Below are 18,725 nucleotides of genomic sequence, written 5' to 3' on the forward strand. Positions count from 1 at the left end.
GATTTAACCTCTTTTTTTCTTTTTTTTTTTTTAAGACATCTACATTAGATTTATAATTCTGAGCCTTACTTGATGATGTACAGAGGAAAATATCTGACACTTATTATTTCTCTGAGTCTTATTTCTTTTTGGGATTTTTAGGTTGTGGAGATGTTGGAGGTTCCCAATAAACCCACACAACTGTCGTACAAGTACTACTTTATGTCTGTGAATGCTGCAGATCGTGAAGACAGTCCTGCAATGGCATTGCTGCTACAGCAGTTCAAGGAAAACATCCAGGACTTGGTTTTTCGTACAAAAACCGGGAAACAGACCAGAACCAATGCCAAGCGCAAGGTATGATTCCATATGAAAATGAGCACAGAATTTGTGTGTGTTAACTTGGTTGTGTTCTTTACTCATTTTTAATATGAGAAAGAACTAAGATACGGTTTTTAAGAGACGAGGCAGCAATAAGGCTTAAGTAACAATTGTCTACATTTTCTTGAAAATGCTTCTGTTTTAATTAAATAATTGTCCATTTTCCATGAGATAACTTGTTAAACACAAAATATTTACTAATAAATTACCAGTGTTTAGGTCAGTATTTACTCAGTAAATACAGTAACATTTGTTTTGGTTAACCCTGAACTTTCTTCCAGTATTTTAACTATCTTAATGAATTGTATCACATGTACCTTTTTTTTTTTTTTTTTTACCTGTTTGTGTTCTTTACTTAAATTCTAGTTGTCTGATGATCCATGTCCAGTAGAATCCAAGAAAACAAAACGATCAGGAGAAATGTGTGCCTTCAATAAAGTTTTAGCTCACTTTGTCGCTATGTGTGATACAAATATGCCATTTGTAGGACTTCGGTTGGAGGTAATTTTTTTGGAACAGTTCTGAATACCCCATATGAAAGAGTAGTTTTTAAAATGTGTTGCTCAGGGTATATATAGATTCCACTAGGAAAAGCAGAATGTTTGTGATCCTGTTCATTTTGGGAGGAGTGGTAGGGTTACAATCATAGCATCTTATGGTATACATGTAAAACATGGCTTGAATTATTTCATCTCTCTGATTCCAGATTCTGGGTCTTCTGCTCTTTATGGAAATTGAATGTAAATTTTTCCCAGTTAAAAAAAGTGGACAGGGCTGGGCACGGTGGCTCACACCGAGCACTTTGGGAGGCTAGGCGGGTGGATCACTTGAGGTCAGGAGTTTGAGTCCAGACTGGCCAACATGGTAAAACCCTGTCTCTACTAAAAATACAAAAATAATTGGGGCATGGTGGCACATGCCTGTAATCCCAGCTACTTGGGAGGCTGAAGCAGGAGAACTACTTGAACCCGGGAGGTATAGGTTGCAGTGAGCCAAGATTGCACCGCTGTATTCCAGCCTGGGCAACAGAGCAAGACTCTGTCTCCAAAAAAAAAAAAAGGATAAAAGAAAAAGTGGACAGGCTGAGTGCAGTGGCTGATGCCTATAATCCCAGCACTTTGAGAGGCCAAGGTGGAAGGATTGCTTGAGCTCAGGAGTTCAAGACCAGCCTGGGCAACATAGCAAGACCTCGTCTCTATTAAAAAAGTTAAAGAAAGAAAAACAAGTGGACAGTTTTTAAGAATTAACATTTTACTTTTATACCTCAGTAGGAGCATTGTTTAAGGCTATTAGAGACGGTTAGTTGATATTTGGGTGGCTTATTTTTGAGTTGGTAAAGCCATGTATATTGCTTAAGCCCTAGTAAAACTGGGATCCTTTCTAAGAAGCAGATCAGAAAGAATATTAAACTAAATTTTTACTTTTCTCACATGGGAGAAGCAATAGATTTATGCAGAATTAGTGCCTTTAAAGAATATGCAGTTGTGATATCCAATATAATCCTCAAACGTGAAAGGGAGGTAACAGACCTGCATTTTTTGTATTTCCAAAAAGGAGTTTGGCCAAGGATGGGTAGCCACTCAAAAGTGATACACTGAAACCCCAGTTATTTCTCTGTAGTTTAAAGTTTTATGTTTTGTAAGAATCCCCTCCTCTGTAAGTTATTGTGAACGAAGGAAAGACCTGGAAATGTGGAAATGGACTTTTTCAGCTGGGCTGATGATGATGGCCTTGGGAAGATTTGTTGAAAATAGCTTTCATGCTTTAGAACAGGGATTGGGAAACTTTTTCTGTAAAGAGCCAAATATAAATATTTTAGACTTTGTGGGTCAAGTGGTCTCTGTTATAGCTACTCAAATCTGCTGTTGTAGTGTGAACCAGCCAGAGCTGATATTTAAACAAATGAGCATGGCTGTGTTATGGTAAAACTTCATTTACAAAAACAGGCAGTGGGCCAGGCGCTGTGGCTCATGCCTGTAGTCCCAGCACTTTGGGAGGCCGAGGTGGGCAGATCACCTGAGGTCAGGAATTTGAGACCAACCTGGCCAACATGGTGAAACCCCGTCTCTACTAAAAATACAAAACTTAGTTGGGCATGGTAGCGGGGGCCTGTAATCCCAGCTACTGGGGAGGCTGAGGCAGGAGAATCGCTTGAACCTGGGAGGCGGAGGTTGCAGTGAGCCGAGATCACGCCACTGCACTCTAGCCTGGGCGACAGAGCGAGACTCCTTCTCAAAACAAACAAACAAACAGAAAATCCAGGCAGTGGGCTGGATTTGGCTCATGAGCTGTTGTTTGCCAACCCCTGCTTTACAGGACTTTGGGATCTGCAGGCAGAGGATAAGGTGTGAAATTGTAAAGAGCCCAGAGAGAAACCCAAGCCTAGAAACAGGCACCTAAAATAAATACTCTTGTCCTTGATGACCCAGCTCCTAGAACTGTGAGCTTGATGAATGTCCTCTTATCTGGATACTGGCCTTAGCTCCTAAACTGTAGTGTATCCATGTTTCCCATGTAATTGACTGTATTCTTGGACTCTTTTATTGTGTTATTTGGATTGATTATATGAATGTCATTCAGTTAACTACCTTTGCAGTGGGAAGGGAAGATGGATATATGGTGCTGGGGCAAAGCAGTGCATTTATATCCTCTCTTCCCTACCCACAGGCCAGAATTTGCAAAAATGTGCGTCTTTGTAGGCCTACGTAGGTTAATGACTGTAGACATACATCCTCTCTTTCCACCTTCTCTGTATTCTTATACTTGCTGCACATATGGGACACAGATGAACATTCTGTAGTGCTCTATTGAACTCAAACTCTTAAAAACTTACCTACTTTTTATTCTCAGTGAACATTCTAGCTATGTTAAACATAAAAGCAAGCACATTTTCTACTTAAAGTAATTTAGGCTGAGATGTGACTAACTAAAACTAAATCTAATCTTATAAGAGATGTTTATATATCTTTTTTTTTTTTTTAAATGGAGTTTCACTCTTGTCACTCAGGCTGGAGTGCAATGGCGCGATCTCGACTCACTGCAACCTCAGTCTCCCCGATTCAAGCAATTCTCCTGCCTCAGCCTCCCAAGTAGCTGGGATTACAGGCATGTGCCACCACACCTGGCTGATTTTTGTATTAGTAGAGATGGGGTTTCACCATGTTGGCTAGGCTCGTCTTGAACTCCTGACCTCAGGTGATCCGACCGCCTCAGCCTCACAAAGTGCTGGGATTACAGGTGTGAACCACCGCACCCGGCCGGATGTTTATATGTCTGATTGGTAGAATAGCAGCAACATTTTTGAGCTGGCCCACACTTCATTTCCTTTTGAATCTGAACCCCTACTTCCTATCTGGTAGCAGCTTTTTTTCTAAACCTTTCCCTTTCCCAGGCCCAAAGAGCGGGGCTCACTTAAATACTTGGAACTTCCTTAAATCCTTTCCAGAACATGGTAGATATAAATAGTCTGTCATGCAAGACCTGGGAATATCTGCCAAAGGCAAGCATTTCTTTAGATCAGATGACTTTCTGGCATACTGTAATTACTTGCAGTCCCATGGATAGGGTTTCAGGCACTATCTCTGCATTTATCTTTTTAATTTGCTTTCTGAATCCTTTAATTGGGAAAGAGATGTCATTGAGTAAATGCACAAATTGGAAATCTTTTCTTGAGTTTCACATAGGAAGTAGTTTAATTCTTAAAAATATATTTCAGAAGAGTTGTAAACTAAAAAATATTGTTTAGAAATAAGCTACGACAGTGACTCAAACATTGTTTTGAACAAACAGTATAGAATTACACGAGAAAACCATTCTTATTTTGTAGTGGCCTCTTGAACTACTAAAATTGATTCTAGATTACTTTTGGCTCACTGCAAAAATTAGACTAATCTCCTGAATTTTGAATATTTGCCACTTGTGGAGGTGTTTCTTAAACTAGATGGGCTGGGACAGCTTTGAGTTCCACTGGACTTTGTATAGTTTCCCAGGAAATCTAATGATGGGGATAATACTCATGCCTAATACGTTGTAACTTGGGGAAAGAATGGCCCTGTAACGTGCCACAAGAATAGAGACTGTAGTACTTAGAAATGGTAGTTGTTTTTGTAAAATTGGTGGTCTGATATAATTCTGTTTTTCTCTTTCTAGTTGTCCAATCTGGAGATTCCACATCAAGGAGTGCAAGTGGAAGGTGATGGCTTCAGCCATGCAATTCGCTTATTAAAGTAAGCCCCTGTCATGTGTTTCACTTGGTGCCATATGTTGCAGTCACACTCTGAAAGCTGCTTCTCTTCCATGAGACAACATAAAGCAGTGTTCAGAACCTGTGGGTGTTGTGGATTTCTGCATAGAGTTACTAGGGTCTGGGGGAAGATTCCCTTTAATCTATGGAGTGGCAATCCAGCATCACTTGGTTTTTTTGTTTTGTTTTGTTTTGTTTGTTTGTTTGTTTGTTTTGAGACAGAGTCTCGTTCTTTTGCTCAGGTTGACTGGAGTGCAGTGACACAATCTTGGCTCACTGCAACCTCCCAACCTCCGTCTCCTAGGTTCAAGCAATTCTTGTGCCTCAGTCTCCCAAGTAGCTGGGACTACAGGCGCACACCACCATGCCCGGCTAGTTTTTGTGTATTTTTAGTAGAGACAGGGTTTTGCCATGTTGGCCAGGCTGGTCTCGAACTCCTGGCCTCAAGTGATCTACCTGCCTCGGCCTCCCAAAGTGCTGGGATTACAGGCATAAGCCACCGCACCTGGCCTCACTTGGTATTTTTGGATGTCTTTTCATTCAGCAGATATATATTGAGTGTGATTGTGTGTCAGGCTTGAGTTCTGACATCCCCTCAGAATGCTGTCGGTTCATAAAGCAGAGGAATATGGACTAGTTCAGAAGTCAGGAAGGGTATCCTTGAGGAGGTACCAGTTGTACTCGGACTGAAGGAGAGGTGAGAATAAGAGGAAAGTGGGGCAGAGGTAGTGGAGGTCCTAACCAGAGGGATAACTGCTAATGTGAAGGCTTAGAGGGAAGAGAGAGCTTGGCATTTTTGTGCTGAAAGGAGTTCGGCATGGCAGGAGATGGGAGAAATGAGGCTGGAAATGTAAGCAGGAATTGGTCAGATCCTTTAGGCCTATGTAAATGTCCTTCAACAATTTAGGTTTTATCCTAATGGCACTAAGAAGCTATCAGATGATTTTAAGCTAAAACTGACATCATTAGATAGGTGTTTTTGAAAGCTCAACCTGATAGCAATATGGAGAATAAATTGAAGGGGAACAAGACTAAAGTAATGAAGTTGGTGAAATGGTTCACATTAGAGTTGTTGGTAGCTCAGAGCAGGGTACGTTCCACAAGGAGTTAGGAGAGAAAGTATTCACGAGTTGTGATTAGATTGGTGTTGAAGGTGAGAAAGAGGGGAAAGTGGCAAAGATGATTCTTGGTTTTATCTTGGGCAAATGATAGATGGTGGCAGTGTTTTCTGAGATAAGGGACACCAAAGATGTGAGTTTGAATGGACTTTGCTAAGTTTAAGGTGCCTGAATACCCTTTGGGCATGTGTTTCAAGCTCAGGTAACAGATCTGGGAAGGAGAAGTAGATAAAGTCATCACCATGGTGATAGTAATTGAGCTGGGGTAGTAAATTAGATCACCAGGAAAGAGTATGCAGGAAATGGTCATAGGGCTTAGTTCTAATGGACAAAGGACGAGGAGCCAAAGGATGTTTAGAAGTAAAGCTAATGTGGTACATGTGCTTTATAAAGTGACCCAGTATGGACTTGCAAACCAGAATACCATCTAAGAGATCAACCTTTTTGGTCCAGGAAACAGATTTCTTTGCAAAGGAGAGGTACACTTTATTGTTTCCCAGGTGTTGCTTAATGATATAAATTATATAAGCAATTTTTATTTATTGAATTCCTCTGTCTGCTAAGACATAGCAGCTCTGCAATTTGAGCAATGGGGCTTTACCATTTGTTATATAGGAATCTGTTTCTGTGGAAGGTAGAGCTAGCAAATAGTGTCACATGACTCATGTGTCATTAGTGCTCCCTTTAGATACCACAGAATTGAAGAACTAGAATAGTTCCTCTTCCAGGCTATCTTAACACCATTTCTACAAAAACATTTTCAGGAGAGAGAGAACTAGTCTTATAATGGAAATCAGTAGGAAAATGCAATACTTTCAATTGCGTTTGGTTTTGAATTGCTTTGCCTTGAATATAGGTTATTTTTTTTTCTTTTTACTCTTCTTGGCACCTGTAGATAAGTTGATAATTTGCATAATATCTTGTTCTCGGCATTTTTACAAGAGAAATTTCAGTCTCCTTTCTTCTTGAACTCAAGGGAATGCATAAGAGTCCTACCTAGGAAGGAAGTACTTTATATTTTTTTAGCTTCATTTTATAATAACTCTTAAAGTCTTTAATCCTGGCTTTTGTTTTCTTTATTTTAAAATATAAAGGAAAATATACATAAATGGATGTGTTAAAGATAACTGTTCGTCCAGTAAGTGCTGTCCATTGTTGGAGTAGGGTTTAGAAGTGAAGAAGGAAAAAGTAAATAATAAATGTCTCAACATGATTTTATTAAAATCCTATATAGACCTAATTAGTATGGAATTGGACTCATGCATTTGTTTTCAGAAACTCTTGTAACAAGCTTTTAGTCGTGGATATATTAATATTGAATATGAATATGAGTTGATACTTCAAAGCTTTAAAATTGGCACACTTTCCTTCTCTTTGCCAAAAATACATTCTGTTCTTGTTCTACTTTATCTCCTTGAAAATGTGTTGAGCAGGCCTCCTTGATGCATCTCTGCAATCATAGTATCAAATGTATCATGGTAAGCTTCTTCAGTTGCTATGGTTCATGGACCTTTTGCCTTGTGCAAATTCAAGAACCTTGATCCTATAACCCAAATCAGGCTTGGCACACAAGTTTTGAGAGCGGCATGCTCATGGTGCCTAGTTTTGAACACTTCAGCAAACTTCCCACCTTCTCGTTGAACTCATGTCACAGTCATGGGCAGTAGTAAAGGTCCTCTGGCCACACCCACGAGGGTTTTTCATTTCCTCCATTGTGTTTCTTTGCCTCCTATAGCTTATGCTGATAATGCACAGGCACAGCTCTGTTTTTGCAAGTTGTGCGGCCCAGCTTGTCCTTCACACACGTGTACAGTCTTTATAAAAACCTCTTCACTTTCCTTTTAGGCACACTCATGCTGCTTTTGCTAGTACTTTCAGTGATCTCCCTGCTTTTGCACTGCAGGGCCATAGTGGGGTTAATGATGTTTGTAAAAGCCCTCACAACAAAGCTAACACACATCTGCCAGACCATAAAAGACCATAACCTGGCTCCTCAATTTGTTTAATACTGAGAAGTACAGGAGAAAAGTTGGTTAGGAGCAGCCGTGTAAAGCAAACATTTTTGAATTGGCAAAAATTTTCAGATAGGTTAATCCATTGTCCAGAAAATACCTTCCACGGTTCTTAATTTTTGGCTACTATAGTAGTATTTTGCAGTATTTTAAGTTTGTAACAATTTTGTCAGGTTTCCTTTTGGGGAACCTGGTTTTGGGTTGTTGTTTTTTTCCCCCTCACATGATCATGCCGGGAAGATAAAAGTTACAGTTTATTTTTATTCATTCTGTTCCATTCATAACCTTAAAAGCAAGTAACTATTTTACGTGTGCCTTGAGGTAGAGCTCATTGTATCTGCATCACAGATTAAAGTGATATACAATGCACTTTCAGGGTTCCGCTGTCCCTAAGAGCATAAATGGAAAAGAGGCTTACACTAATGTTAGTTCTCACTTGAACACATACTGACTTCTGTGCTTTCCTTTTCTAACTAGATAGATTTTGTGAAAAACCTGTTTTATTTGAAAGGAAGATAATGTTCTGCATTTATATTTTCAAACTTGAGATTTAAAAATCTGTCTGAATTGGCTGCTTTATAACTCCTATGGGGAGGGCTATGTTGTGAGGGGTAAGGGCAGGCAAGTCGTCAGTGTACCTGTCAAGTTGAAGAACAGATAAGTAGTGTATGCAATTTCTGTAATAACTACCCAAAATATAGTTGCACAAAATCTTTCTGGTAGTGATAAAAACTATATAGTGTGAAAGATTAACTTTTGAAAAACTTCAAAAGCTGTATATTGAAGAGAAGCTGTGATAGAAGTTTTAATTAGCACATGCAATCTGTTTTTTGCTCTCAAGTTGTTTATTCCAGGTCAGTGGTTCTCCACCCCAGGGCAGTTTTGCCCTGCAGGGGACTTTTGGCAATGTCTGCAGATGGTAGAGACCTGGGCTGCACAAAACAGCCCCCTCACCCCACAACAAAGGATTTTCCAGCCCCAAATACCAATCCTGCCAAGACTGAGAAACTTTGTTCTAGGTGTTATATTCTGAATTAAGGGGTCTGAACCAAGATTCCATAATTCCAATTATATTTGTTGTTTTTTTTGCCTCAATATAGATATTTATTATACCAAATCTGAGAATTAACCACCTTCTGTATGAGGTAAAGGTTATATATAATTAAATAATATCTCTCTTTTTTTTTTTTTTGAGACGGAGTGTCACTCTGTTGCCCAGGTTGGAGTGCAGTGGCCGGATCTCAGCTCACTGCAAGCTCTGCCTCCCGGGTTTACGCCATTCTCCTGCCTCAGCCTCCGGAGTAGCTGGGACTACAGGCGCCCGCCACCTCGCCCGGCTAGTTTTTTGTATTTTTTAGTAGAGACAGGGTTTCACCGTGTTAGCCAGGATGGTCTCGATCTCCTGACCTCATGATCCGCCCGTCTCGACCTCCCAGAGTGCTGGGATTACAGGCGTGAGCCACCGCACCCGGCCTATAATATCTCGTTATTTTATCTCTTACTGAAATTAACTCATAAATAGCTAAAATATATTACCTCATAATGTTTTATGACCAATGAGATAGTTTGTAAAGCTGTAGAAAGAAAATGGATAGGTAGGTATTTTAAGAAACCAAGCTACTACATTCCTCTTGTATATGTGATGTATGTGTGACAATATGTATGTTAAACGAGTTAATACATGTAAAGGTCTATGAAAATAAGGGTTACCTCTACAGAGGAGGAGGTGGCAAAGTGGGGATAATGAACCTGGAATTTTATCATGGTTATTCAGTCAGTGACCAAGATTTGGTTTTACTGCAAGGGAGAATTAACCTACATGGGGCCAGGCTTGGTGGTGTGCACCTGTAATTCCAGCTACTTGGGAGGCTGAGGTGGGAGGATCGCTCAGGAGTTCAGGGCTAGCCTGGGCAACACAGCAAGACTCCATCTCTTAAAAAACAAAACATATGAATACCTGCTGTGTCAGCCACCATAAGCACTTTCATTTTTTTCATCAATGACACATAAAGTAATTCTTCATCTCTATTTTGTAATTGGGAAATTCAGAGACATTAAATGTGGCTGAGTCAGAGTTAGAATGTGGGTCTCTGACTCCAAGGCCCTTATTCTTTGTACTGTATCATCCTGTCTTCAAAGAGTGGTTTTATAAGGATTTGTTCCCCTTAGCTTTTCCTTGAGGATGTTCTAGATAGATTTTGTAGAAAACCAGTGTTCTTGATTTTCATTCTGTAGAATTGTAGTCTTTTTTAAAGAACAAAATTATGAATAAAGACAAACATCACTGTTAAAATGAGAGTTCTAATCCATATTGATGTGAATGGAAATGGATTAAATACTATTAATTGCTGTGAATTGCTTCCTGCCTTGGCAGAAGGTATCTAGAAGTGGAGTTTGAACTGAAGCTCTAATGTCATACCCTGTCTGTCATTGTGTACATTGCGCTTTGTCTGTGTAAAGTGTATTTCATATGCTGTCTTTTATCACCAGAATTCCTCCCTGTAAGGGTATAAGTGAGGAAACCCAAAAGGCTCTGGACCGCTCTCTTCTTGATTGCACTTTCCGATTACAAGGTAGAAATAACCGCACTTGGGTAGCAGAGTTAGTGTTTGCAAATTGTCCACTTAATGGCACTTCTACCAGGGAGCAAGGTGAGATGTTTCACACATTTTGTCTTTGCATATTTCTGGATTTTTTTAGTATCGGTTACTATTAATATTCTCTTTTAATCCTGTAGGCCCATCCCGGCACGTTTACCTGACATATGAAAATCTGTTGTCTGAGCCTGTTGGTGGTAGAAAAGTGGTTGAAATGTTTCTTAATGACTGGAATAGCATTGCACGATTATATGAGTGTGTGTTGGAATTTGCACGTTCTCTACCAGGTACATGTAGAGATAATCTCCTTTTTAAATAAATAATAATAAAAAAAAAAGTCCATACCCTTTTTTTAACTGAAGAAGTAAAACATGCACAGTGTTCAAAGCAAAAAAATCAAAAGTATGTCTAATAAAACTTAAGTGTTCCTTTCACTTCAGACTTCAGTTTCCTTCCCCTAATGAAAACCACTGTTAAGTTTCTTTTGTTTGCAAAAATTTTACACACAGGTATACTGTATCATAATAATAGTGCTTATTTACTGTGTGCCATACAATATTATAAACAGTTTGCTTGTGTTAACAAATGAGTTATCTTCACAGTCTTCACAATCACAATCATGAGGTGAGTATTATTCCTCATTTTACAGAAGAAAACAAGTTGCAAAGACCAAGAACTTTGTATAAAGTCCCATAGCTAGTGAGTGGCAGAGTTGGAATTGGAACCCTTTAACCACTATGCTAGACTGCTTCAGTGTATCTCACCTGCCCTTGCCCCCTTTTGTAGAAATGGAAGCATATTATTTATTATGCTGTTGCTTTTTTTTAAACCAAGTTACTTAACTAGAGACCTGTCTGGGCATATAATATTGCCAAAATGCCCTCTTATTCAAATTTATATTTTAAAATTTTACATGTATAATATTAATCTCCTTTTCGTTTCCTTCGGTTTAGACATACCCGCTCATCTAAATATTTTCTCAGAAGTTCGTGTTTATAATTACCGCAAACTTATCTTGTGTTATGGAACCACCAAGGGAAGCTCAGTAAGTCTAATAGAAATGCTGAAGTTCCTGTCTTATGAATTTTTTAAAAATCAAGAATTAAAAAAACATGAAAATTACCTTAATATAAGTAAGAGCTCAAGTAAAAGTTAGGGATAAAATGGTAAATTTTAAATGCTTGTGGCTGTAAATATAGTATACTATAATGCTTAACTCTTTAAAATTGAAAACAAAAATAATAACCCTGTGATGGGGTATATGATGTTGAAGCAATTTGGACAAGGTAATGTACTGATGGTGTTTGTATTTTTTTCTTCACTGATTACAGATTTGCTTGGCAATGTGATTATTGTAAGGAAAATTATGTATGAGTGGTTATAACAATATGGGATGTTTTTGCTTTTGGGCACATGAATGTTAACATTGTTTCATCTTAATCTTGAAGTATTTCCTGTAATCTGTAGTTCTTTATTTTTTTCCCACCTCACATGTAAAGTCCTAGAAATGTAGTATAAAAATGCAGCCAACTGGTTTCTCTCTAGACTTCTACGTCAAGTAATGTCAGGTTACTTGAGCTTTTTAAAATCTATTAACCAAATGTATCTGTGTTCAGAGTGGCACCCTTCCCCTTTATGACAGTGCTCCTTAGTTGATGGTACCAAGAGTGTGACTCTTCTTTAGTTCAAGAGAAAAATGAAAAGAAAAACTAATGATAATTTTCAAATAAAGTTTAATAAAGTTGTTTTAGCGCCTTTCTGTTTTATTTAGTAAAAGAGGACTAACACATGGTCAGGGAATGTACTTTCAATATTAACACATATTAGCACATCTGGAGTTCGAATCCAGTCTTATTTTATTGCTTGTTTTCCAAAAAAAAAAATCTCCTTTAGATTTTTGGCATTTTGCCTTACTTTTAACATTTTTCCCCCTACTTGAATCTGTTACTTTCTCAGTTTCTGAAACATGTAATCTTTTTCATTTAGATTAGTATCCAATGGAATTCAGTCCATCAAAAATTCCACATTTCTTTGGGAACTGTTGGCCCAAACTCAGGTTGCAGTAACTGTCACAATACCATTCTCCATCAGCTTCAAGAAATGTTCAACAAAACACCAAATGTGGTTCAGTTATTACAGGTAATTAAGTTTATTTTCTGTCTAAAAATAAGAGTTGTATGCTAGCCGTGCTGGTTCACACCTGTAATCCCAACACTTTGGGAGGCCAAGGCGAAAGGATTGCTTGTTCTCAGGAGTTCAAGACCAGCTTGGGCAATGTGGCAAAACCCTGTCTCTATAAAAATACAAAAATTAGCCAGGTGTGGCGATGCACGCCTGTAGTCCCAGCTATCTGGGAGGCTGAAGTGGGAGGGTCACCTGAGCCTGGGGAAGTCAAGGCTGCAGTGAGCCGTGATTGTGCCACTGCACTCCAGCCTGGGTGGCAGAATGAGACCCTGTCTTAAAAAACAAACAAACAAACAAACAAAAACAGCATTTAGTGTCTCAGGCAAAACTCTTCAAAAGATCATGGAGACTTGTCTTTAATGACTAAGACTGATAACTTTTGTCTTCTATATCTTGAACACTTCTTTGAGAATTTTCTTTGATTCAATGTGGACCCAGTGATCTAGTTTGCATTTTCTTCAAGGGGAAGTTTTATGGAATCTGCCAGAAGGACGTTGTCTCGTTTTTGACATTTATACACTGAAAAGTCTGAGGTTTTAACGTTTGTACAGAAACTGGTTGCTCTCACTGTGTTTGTTCCTTTTAGGTACTGTTTGATACTCAGGCTCCATTAAATGCCATCAACAAACTCCCCACTGTGCCCATGTTGGGCTTGACCCAGAGAACCAACACTGCCTACCAGTGCTTCTCCATTCTACCACAGTCATCCACCCACATCAGACTGGCCTTCAGGAACATGTATTGCATCGATATATACTGCCGGAGTCGAGGTGTTGTGGCAATACGGGATGGTGCCTATAGTCTTTTTGATAACAGCAAATTAGTTGAAGGTTTCTATCCTGCACCAGGACTAAAGGTAACAGACTTTAGTGTTATAACATGAGTAAACATAAAAATTATCTCTAAAATAGTTTCTTTGATGGGGAAATAATGGGGAAAAGCAACAAATTCCTGTTTAAATTTAATATAAGTAGCAGTGTTAATTCATCATCTCTATAACTTCATTCTGAAGGAGCTAGAAGTTCTGATAAAGTGCTGTGCTTATGTGTATGAGATGATTAAAATATTTTTCTTTACATTCTTACCTTCTGATTAGTAGGATGAAGATACTAAAAAGAGTTGTATTTGGTCTTTGGAACTTTAAAAGTAGTTTTTATCATTGATTTTTGAAAAGATTTGGTCATCAATTCTACTGTGATGCTTATTTATTTATTTATTTATGAGACAGAGTCTCACTTTGTCACCCAGGCTGGAGTATAGTGGCACGATCTTGGCTCACTGCAACCTCAGCCATGTGGGTTCAAGTGACTCTCCTGCCTCAGCCTCCCCAGTAGCTGAGATTATAGGCATGTGCCACCATACCCGGCTAATTTTTGTATTTTTAGTAGGGATGGGATTTCACTATGTTGGCCAGGCTGGTCTCGAACTCCTGACCTCAAGTAATCCACCTGCCTCAGCCTCCCAAAGTGCTGGGATTACAGGCGTGATGTAATCTGTGCCTGGCCTGATGCATTTTAAAAATGTAAGGTCCTGGACCCTCGCAAAGTGCTAGGATCACAGTAACCTGTGCCTGGCCTGATGCTTTTTAAAAATGTAAGGTCCTGGACTACAACTGCCAGAGTGGTTAACTGATGTGATAGCTCAGTTGTATGTGTTTTTTGTCTGGAGTCAAATAAATCTAAAAGGCTTGATTTGAAAAATAGTCTCCTGCAATTCACTCTTGTCATTTTCTTGCTCCCCAGATGCCCTGTTTTCAATTCTTATATAGCTGATTATCTTGATATTTATATCTTTATCTCTAAGTAGAATGCCTACATTGCTATTTGTTTACTTTTTGGTTGAGGGCATTATCTGATTCTCACAATGAAAGATGAGCATTCTTTTTTTTTTTTTTTTTTTTTCTGTTTTTCTTTTCTTTTCTTTTTTTTTTTTTGGAGACAGGATCTCGTTCTGTCCTCCAAGCTGGAGTGCAGTGGCATGATCATGGCTCACTGCAGCCTCAACCACCAGGGCTAAATCCATCCTCCCACCATTCCACCTCAACTTCCCCAGTAGCAGGGACCACACCCGGATAATTTTTGTATTTTTTGTAGAGATGGGATTTTGTCATGTTGCCCAGGCTTTAGTTGTTATTAAATTCTTTTTTATGTGTGCCTTCCTCCTTCCAGGCTGCTCTCAGTACATAAACACATTTGTCTTTCCTCCTATCTTGGTAACATGGTTAGGTAGCAATTTTGATTAGATTATTTTTCAGCATTTGCACTGTTATGAATATGTAAGCATTGCTGCAACCAAGCTTACTATGATTATTTTTCCTGTCTTGCTCAACATTTTATTTTATTGGGAATATTAATTGGGTCTTTTTTGGTTTCACTTTCTCTGTAGTACCTATCACTAATTAACCTTAAACTCTCTTCTATTTATATAACTCCTTTTAGTATGTTCAAACATATCAAGATACCTTATTGATTTAATCTTGAAGAAATCTCTTCAATAGGCCTCTGACCTGCTCCAATTTGAACTGATAGCAGTCTGGGCCTTCTACACAGTTTTCACTTAGGAATCTGCAAAAGGATGAAAGGGGAGATTCCTTTATTTCTCTTTTATGTTGCATGTTGCATGCCTTGTGTCGTGGGCCCCTTGTTTTTTTTCTTAGTTTATTTCATTGTTTTGATTACTGGGAGAAGGTACATGGTGGGTGGAGAGTTAATTTGAAATCATGTATGCCTGAAAGCATCTTTAGTTTACCCTCATCTAACTGAAGTGGCTAGGTAAAGAACTCTAGGTTGCAATCATTTTCTGTAAAAATTTTGAAGAGACTACTTCATTGTCTCCTAGCTTGCATTGTGACTATTGAGATGTGTAATGAGTTCACACTGTTGAACATTATGTGACTTGACTGGGCTCTTTCAGTCTGAAAACTTACATCCTTTTGCTTTGGGAAATTTCCTTGCACTATTTCTTTGTTCATCTCCGTTGTTTTCTCTGTTAGCTCGTTTGGGTACTCCCAATGTTCTGATGCTAGGCATTGTGGACTTGTCCTCTAGTTTTCCTATTTCTTCTGTTTTTTTTTTTTTTTTTTTTTTTTTTTTGTCTCTTGTTTCTGGGAGATACCTCACTTTTTTCCTCTTATCCCTCTATTTTTTATTTCTATCAATATTTTATTTTGGCCATTCTTTAAAAATTTTTTTCAAAAGGTCTTTTTTTGTTTCAAAATGTTTATTTTAAACATTCTATTATATGACAACATTACTTTTTCTTCTTTTTATCCTACATAATCTCTATTTTATTTACCTTGCTTTTGTGTATGTGGGGGTGTGGTATTGATTTCTTTTATATTAGTGTCTTTACTCAAATGTTAAGCGATTCTTAACTCCCTGCTCTTATTTAAAGGTAAGACTTATTGACTGTGGTCTTCATTGCAGGATGATCTCCTTGTGCCATTTCTTTGGGAAACTCCTGATATCAGTAGCTTTAGGTCTTTTTGTTGGACTGGTGTGAGTACCAAGACAGAAGTATCCAAATCTTCTGCATAGATGGTATGCATCTGGCTCTCAATATTGGGAAAGTCAAATGAGAAAACGAGTATTCTCAAATTTATGTAGACTTTGATCCCCATTTTTTATATGGTAGTCCTTCTCTCAATTGATCTTGGCATCCCTCAAGTCAGAGATCCTCCTCCAGGGTGGAAGAGATCAACCCAGCTCAGTGAGAATAGCAGAGGATCTGGAGGGTCTAAGTGTCTCTTAGACTTTCACTTAGTCCTTCTGTTATTAGTCCCACTTTTATCCCCACTTCCAAAGGTACCCATATTAGTCCGTTTTCACACTGCCGTAAAGATACTACCCAAGACTGGGTAATTTATAAAGGAAAGAGGTTTAATTGACTCACAGTTCCACAAGCTTAACAGAAAGAATGGCTAGGAGGCCTCAGGAAATGTACAATTGTAGTGGAAGGTAAAGGGGAAGCGCAAGAGCAGGGGAAACTTCTACTTATAAAACCATTAGATCTCATGAGAACTCACTATCACAACAGCATGGGGGGAACTGTCCCCATAATCCAATCAATCAGTCCCTCTCTCAACACATGGGGATTATAATTCGATTACAATTCAAGATGAGATTTGGGTGGGGACACAGAGCCAAACCATATCAGTGCCTGATACTGCCAGTTCCAAAGTGTCTCGGGGATCTGGATGGAAATAGTTTGCTGCTTGGCTTTCCCCACAGCTTACTTAGGATACAGCTTTCTCACATTGGATGGTTCTAGTTGCTACTAAACCATCTGCTTTGCAGCCTCCAGGATGTATTGCTGTTTTTTCTGTTCTCCCATTCTTTTTGTCTTTGTTACTTATTGCTTCAAAAATTTTTTTCCAGTAGTTTTAGTGGGGAAAGAATGCAGTGTGTGTTGTGAGCCCATCATCTTTAATTAAAAGTAGACTGTCGACTTTTTTTTTTGAGACAGGGTCTCACTCTGTTGCCCAGGCTGGAGCACAGTGGTGGGATCACGGCTCACTGCAGCCTCAACTTCCCAGGCTCAAGCAGTCCTCCCATCTCAGCCTCCCTAGTAGCTGGATCCACAGGTGTGCACTGTCATGCCTGGCTGATTTTTGTATTTTTTGTAGAGATGGAGTTTTGCCATTGTTGCCCAGGTTGGTCTCGCAAGGGATCCTCCCACCTCAGCCTCCCAAAGTGCTGGGATTATAAGCATGAGCCACTGGGCTCAGCCCACTTTGGACTTTTAATAGCTCTCTAGTGATTCTGATAAGCTTATGATAGAATACTGGGGATGTAAGGAGTGTTAAAGAGAATCTGTGCTTGAAACATAAACTCTGATAGCCTTGCTCAGTTTTGACAATATATAAAAACAAGGCTGTCCCACTCTTAATGGTTCAAGATTAAATCATGTAATATAAAAAAGGAAAAAATTGGATCATTTCTTACTCAGTTTTCCTTTCATATTTTCTAGTTTAAAAAGTGAGAGCGCTCACTAGCTGGGGAATTTTCCAAGTTATGGCCAATATGCTTTTCATTTTTTACCCCCATTTCTGGATTAGAAGTTAATAAGAAAATATTATGATCTGATGGTAAGAGGTGCCAGGATGTACTTCTTTCTTCAACTTTTTGCTCACACAATATTTCTTAGTTGATATGACCTTTTTTTAGATGCTGTTTTTGTTAACTGTTTTCCTCAGTTTCCAGCTTCAAAATTAACAATATTTCTTCTAGGTTGTCCTAGTAATGATCTTCAAGGATCAACATACTATGTTTCTGTTTAAATATTCTAAATAATTTAAAATGTTTTGCTAATAATGTTAGGTAAAATAATCTAATTTTTACCTGTTTATATCCGTAGACGTTCCTGAATATGTTTGTTGACAGCAATCAGGATGCTCGAAGAAGGTCTGTAAATGAGGACGATAATCCCCCTTCTCCTATAGGAGGAGATATGATGGATTCTTTAATATCGCAGCTCCAGCCACCACCCCAGCAACAGGTAATATCTAGCCAAAATTCCAAGTGGTATCACATTTCTGTAACTTCACAGGTTCTATAGGCATCAAAGACAAGGAGGTCCTTGGTGGGCCCGAGATGCCCAGGAAATACTTACGAAATAAAGAGTTACAGAAGGAGGTGAGGAGGAGACTTCCAGTGACAAGAAATGAATAGTGTTGGAAACAGCATTAATCTCAGATCATTCACGCACTTAAAATGATGTTATATGATTCCAGGGATGGAAATATCATCCGCAGGATGTGAGATCTTTGAGAGAGTTTCCTCACCTTGTCTTGAAGGACAGATGCTACTAAGTAGAGCACAGTGGACTAAATGTCTAGCGATGTTCAGTAGGGACTGCTACAGAGAACAGGTGGACAAATTTTCAGGGTTCTGTCCTCAGACCATTTGGATAAGCCACATTATAGAACCATAAGAGCTTTCAGTTCTGTCCTGTCACCTTCACATGTCTGAGAGTTGAACAGGCCCCTAGGCCAGCCATTGTTTTCTCACAGACCCTCCTGAAATAGAAGGTGAACAGTGATCATTTAGCCCTTCAACAGTCCTGTGTGACTCCCTAGTCTGAAAAGTCCTCATTGAGGCTGTAGACTCTGGGCTGGAGTCTTCAGGGGCTCCATTTTTAGTTGTATATGAGCACACAGCCTCTAGGCAAGGCTCTTTGGCACATCCTTTAGTTTTGGTTTACAAAATAGCTC

General features: G+C 38.9%; 1 protein-coding gene across 4 annotated transcripts in view; it reads left to right on the top strand.

The window, feature by feature from the left end:
• The window catches only part of MED14 (mediator complex subunit 14), an 87,859-nt gene that overhangs the window by 44,248 nt on the left and 24,886 nt on the right, over positions 1 to 18,725 (top strand). For all 4 annotated transcript variants that reach the window (XM_037992896.2, XM_037992897.2, XM_073013793.1 and 1 more), the window contains exons 14-22: positions 142 to 336; positions 727 to 861; positions 4,510 to 4,586; positions 10,224 to 10,384; positions 10,471 to 10,617; positions 11,284 to 11,375; positions 12,317 to 12,469; positions 13,101 to 13,370; positions 17,870 to 18,010. In XM_037992896.2, coding sequence (XP_037848824.1) covers positions 142 to 336; positions 727 to 861; positions 4,510 to 4,586; positions 10,224 to 10,384; positions 10,471 to 10,617; positions 11,284 to 11,375; positions 12,317 to 12,469; positions 13,101 to 13,370; positions 17,870 to 18,010 — 1,371 coding nt within the window. The remainder of the gene's footprint in view (positions 1 to 141; positions 337 to 726; positions 862 to 4,509; positions 4,587 to 10,223; positions 10,385 to 10,470; positions 10,618 to 11,283; positions 11,376 to 12,316; positions 12,470 to 13,100; positions 13,371 to 17,869; positions 18,011 to 18,725) is intronic.

The sequence above is a fragment of the Chlorocebus sabaeus genome, chromosome X, assembly GCF_047675955.1.
Source record: "Chlorocebus sabaeus isolate Y175 chromosome X, mChlSab1.0.hap1, whole genome shotgun sequence".
NCBI classification, from domain to species: Eukaryota; Metazoa; Chordata; class Mammalia; order Primates; family Cercopithecidae; genus Chlorocebus; species Chlorocebus sabaeus.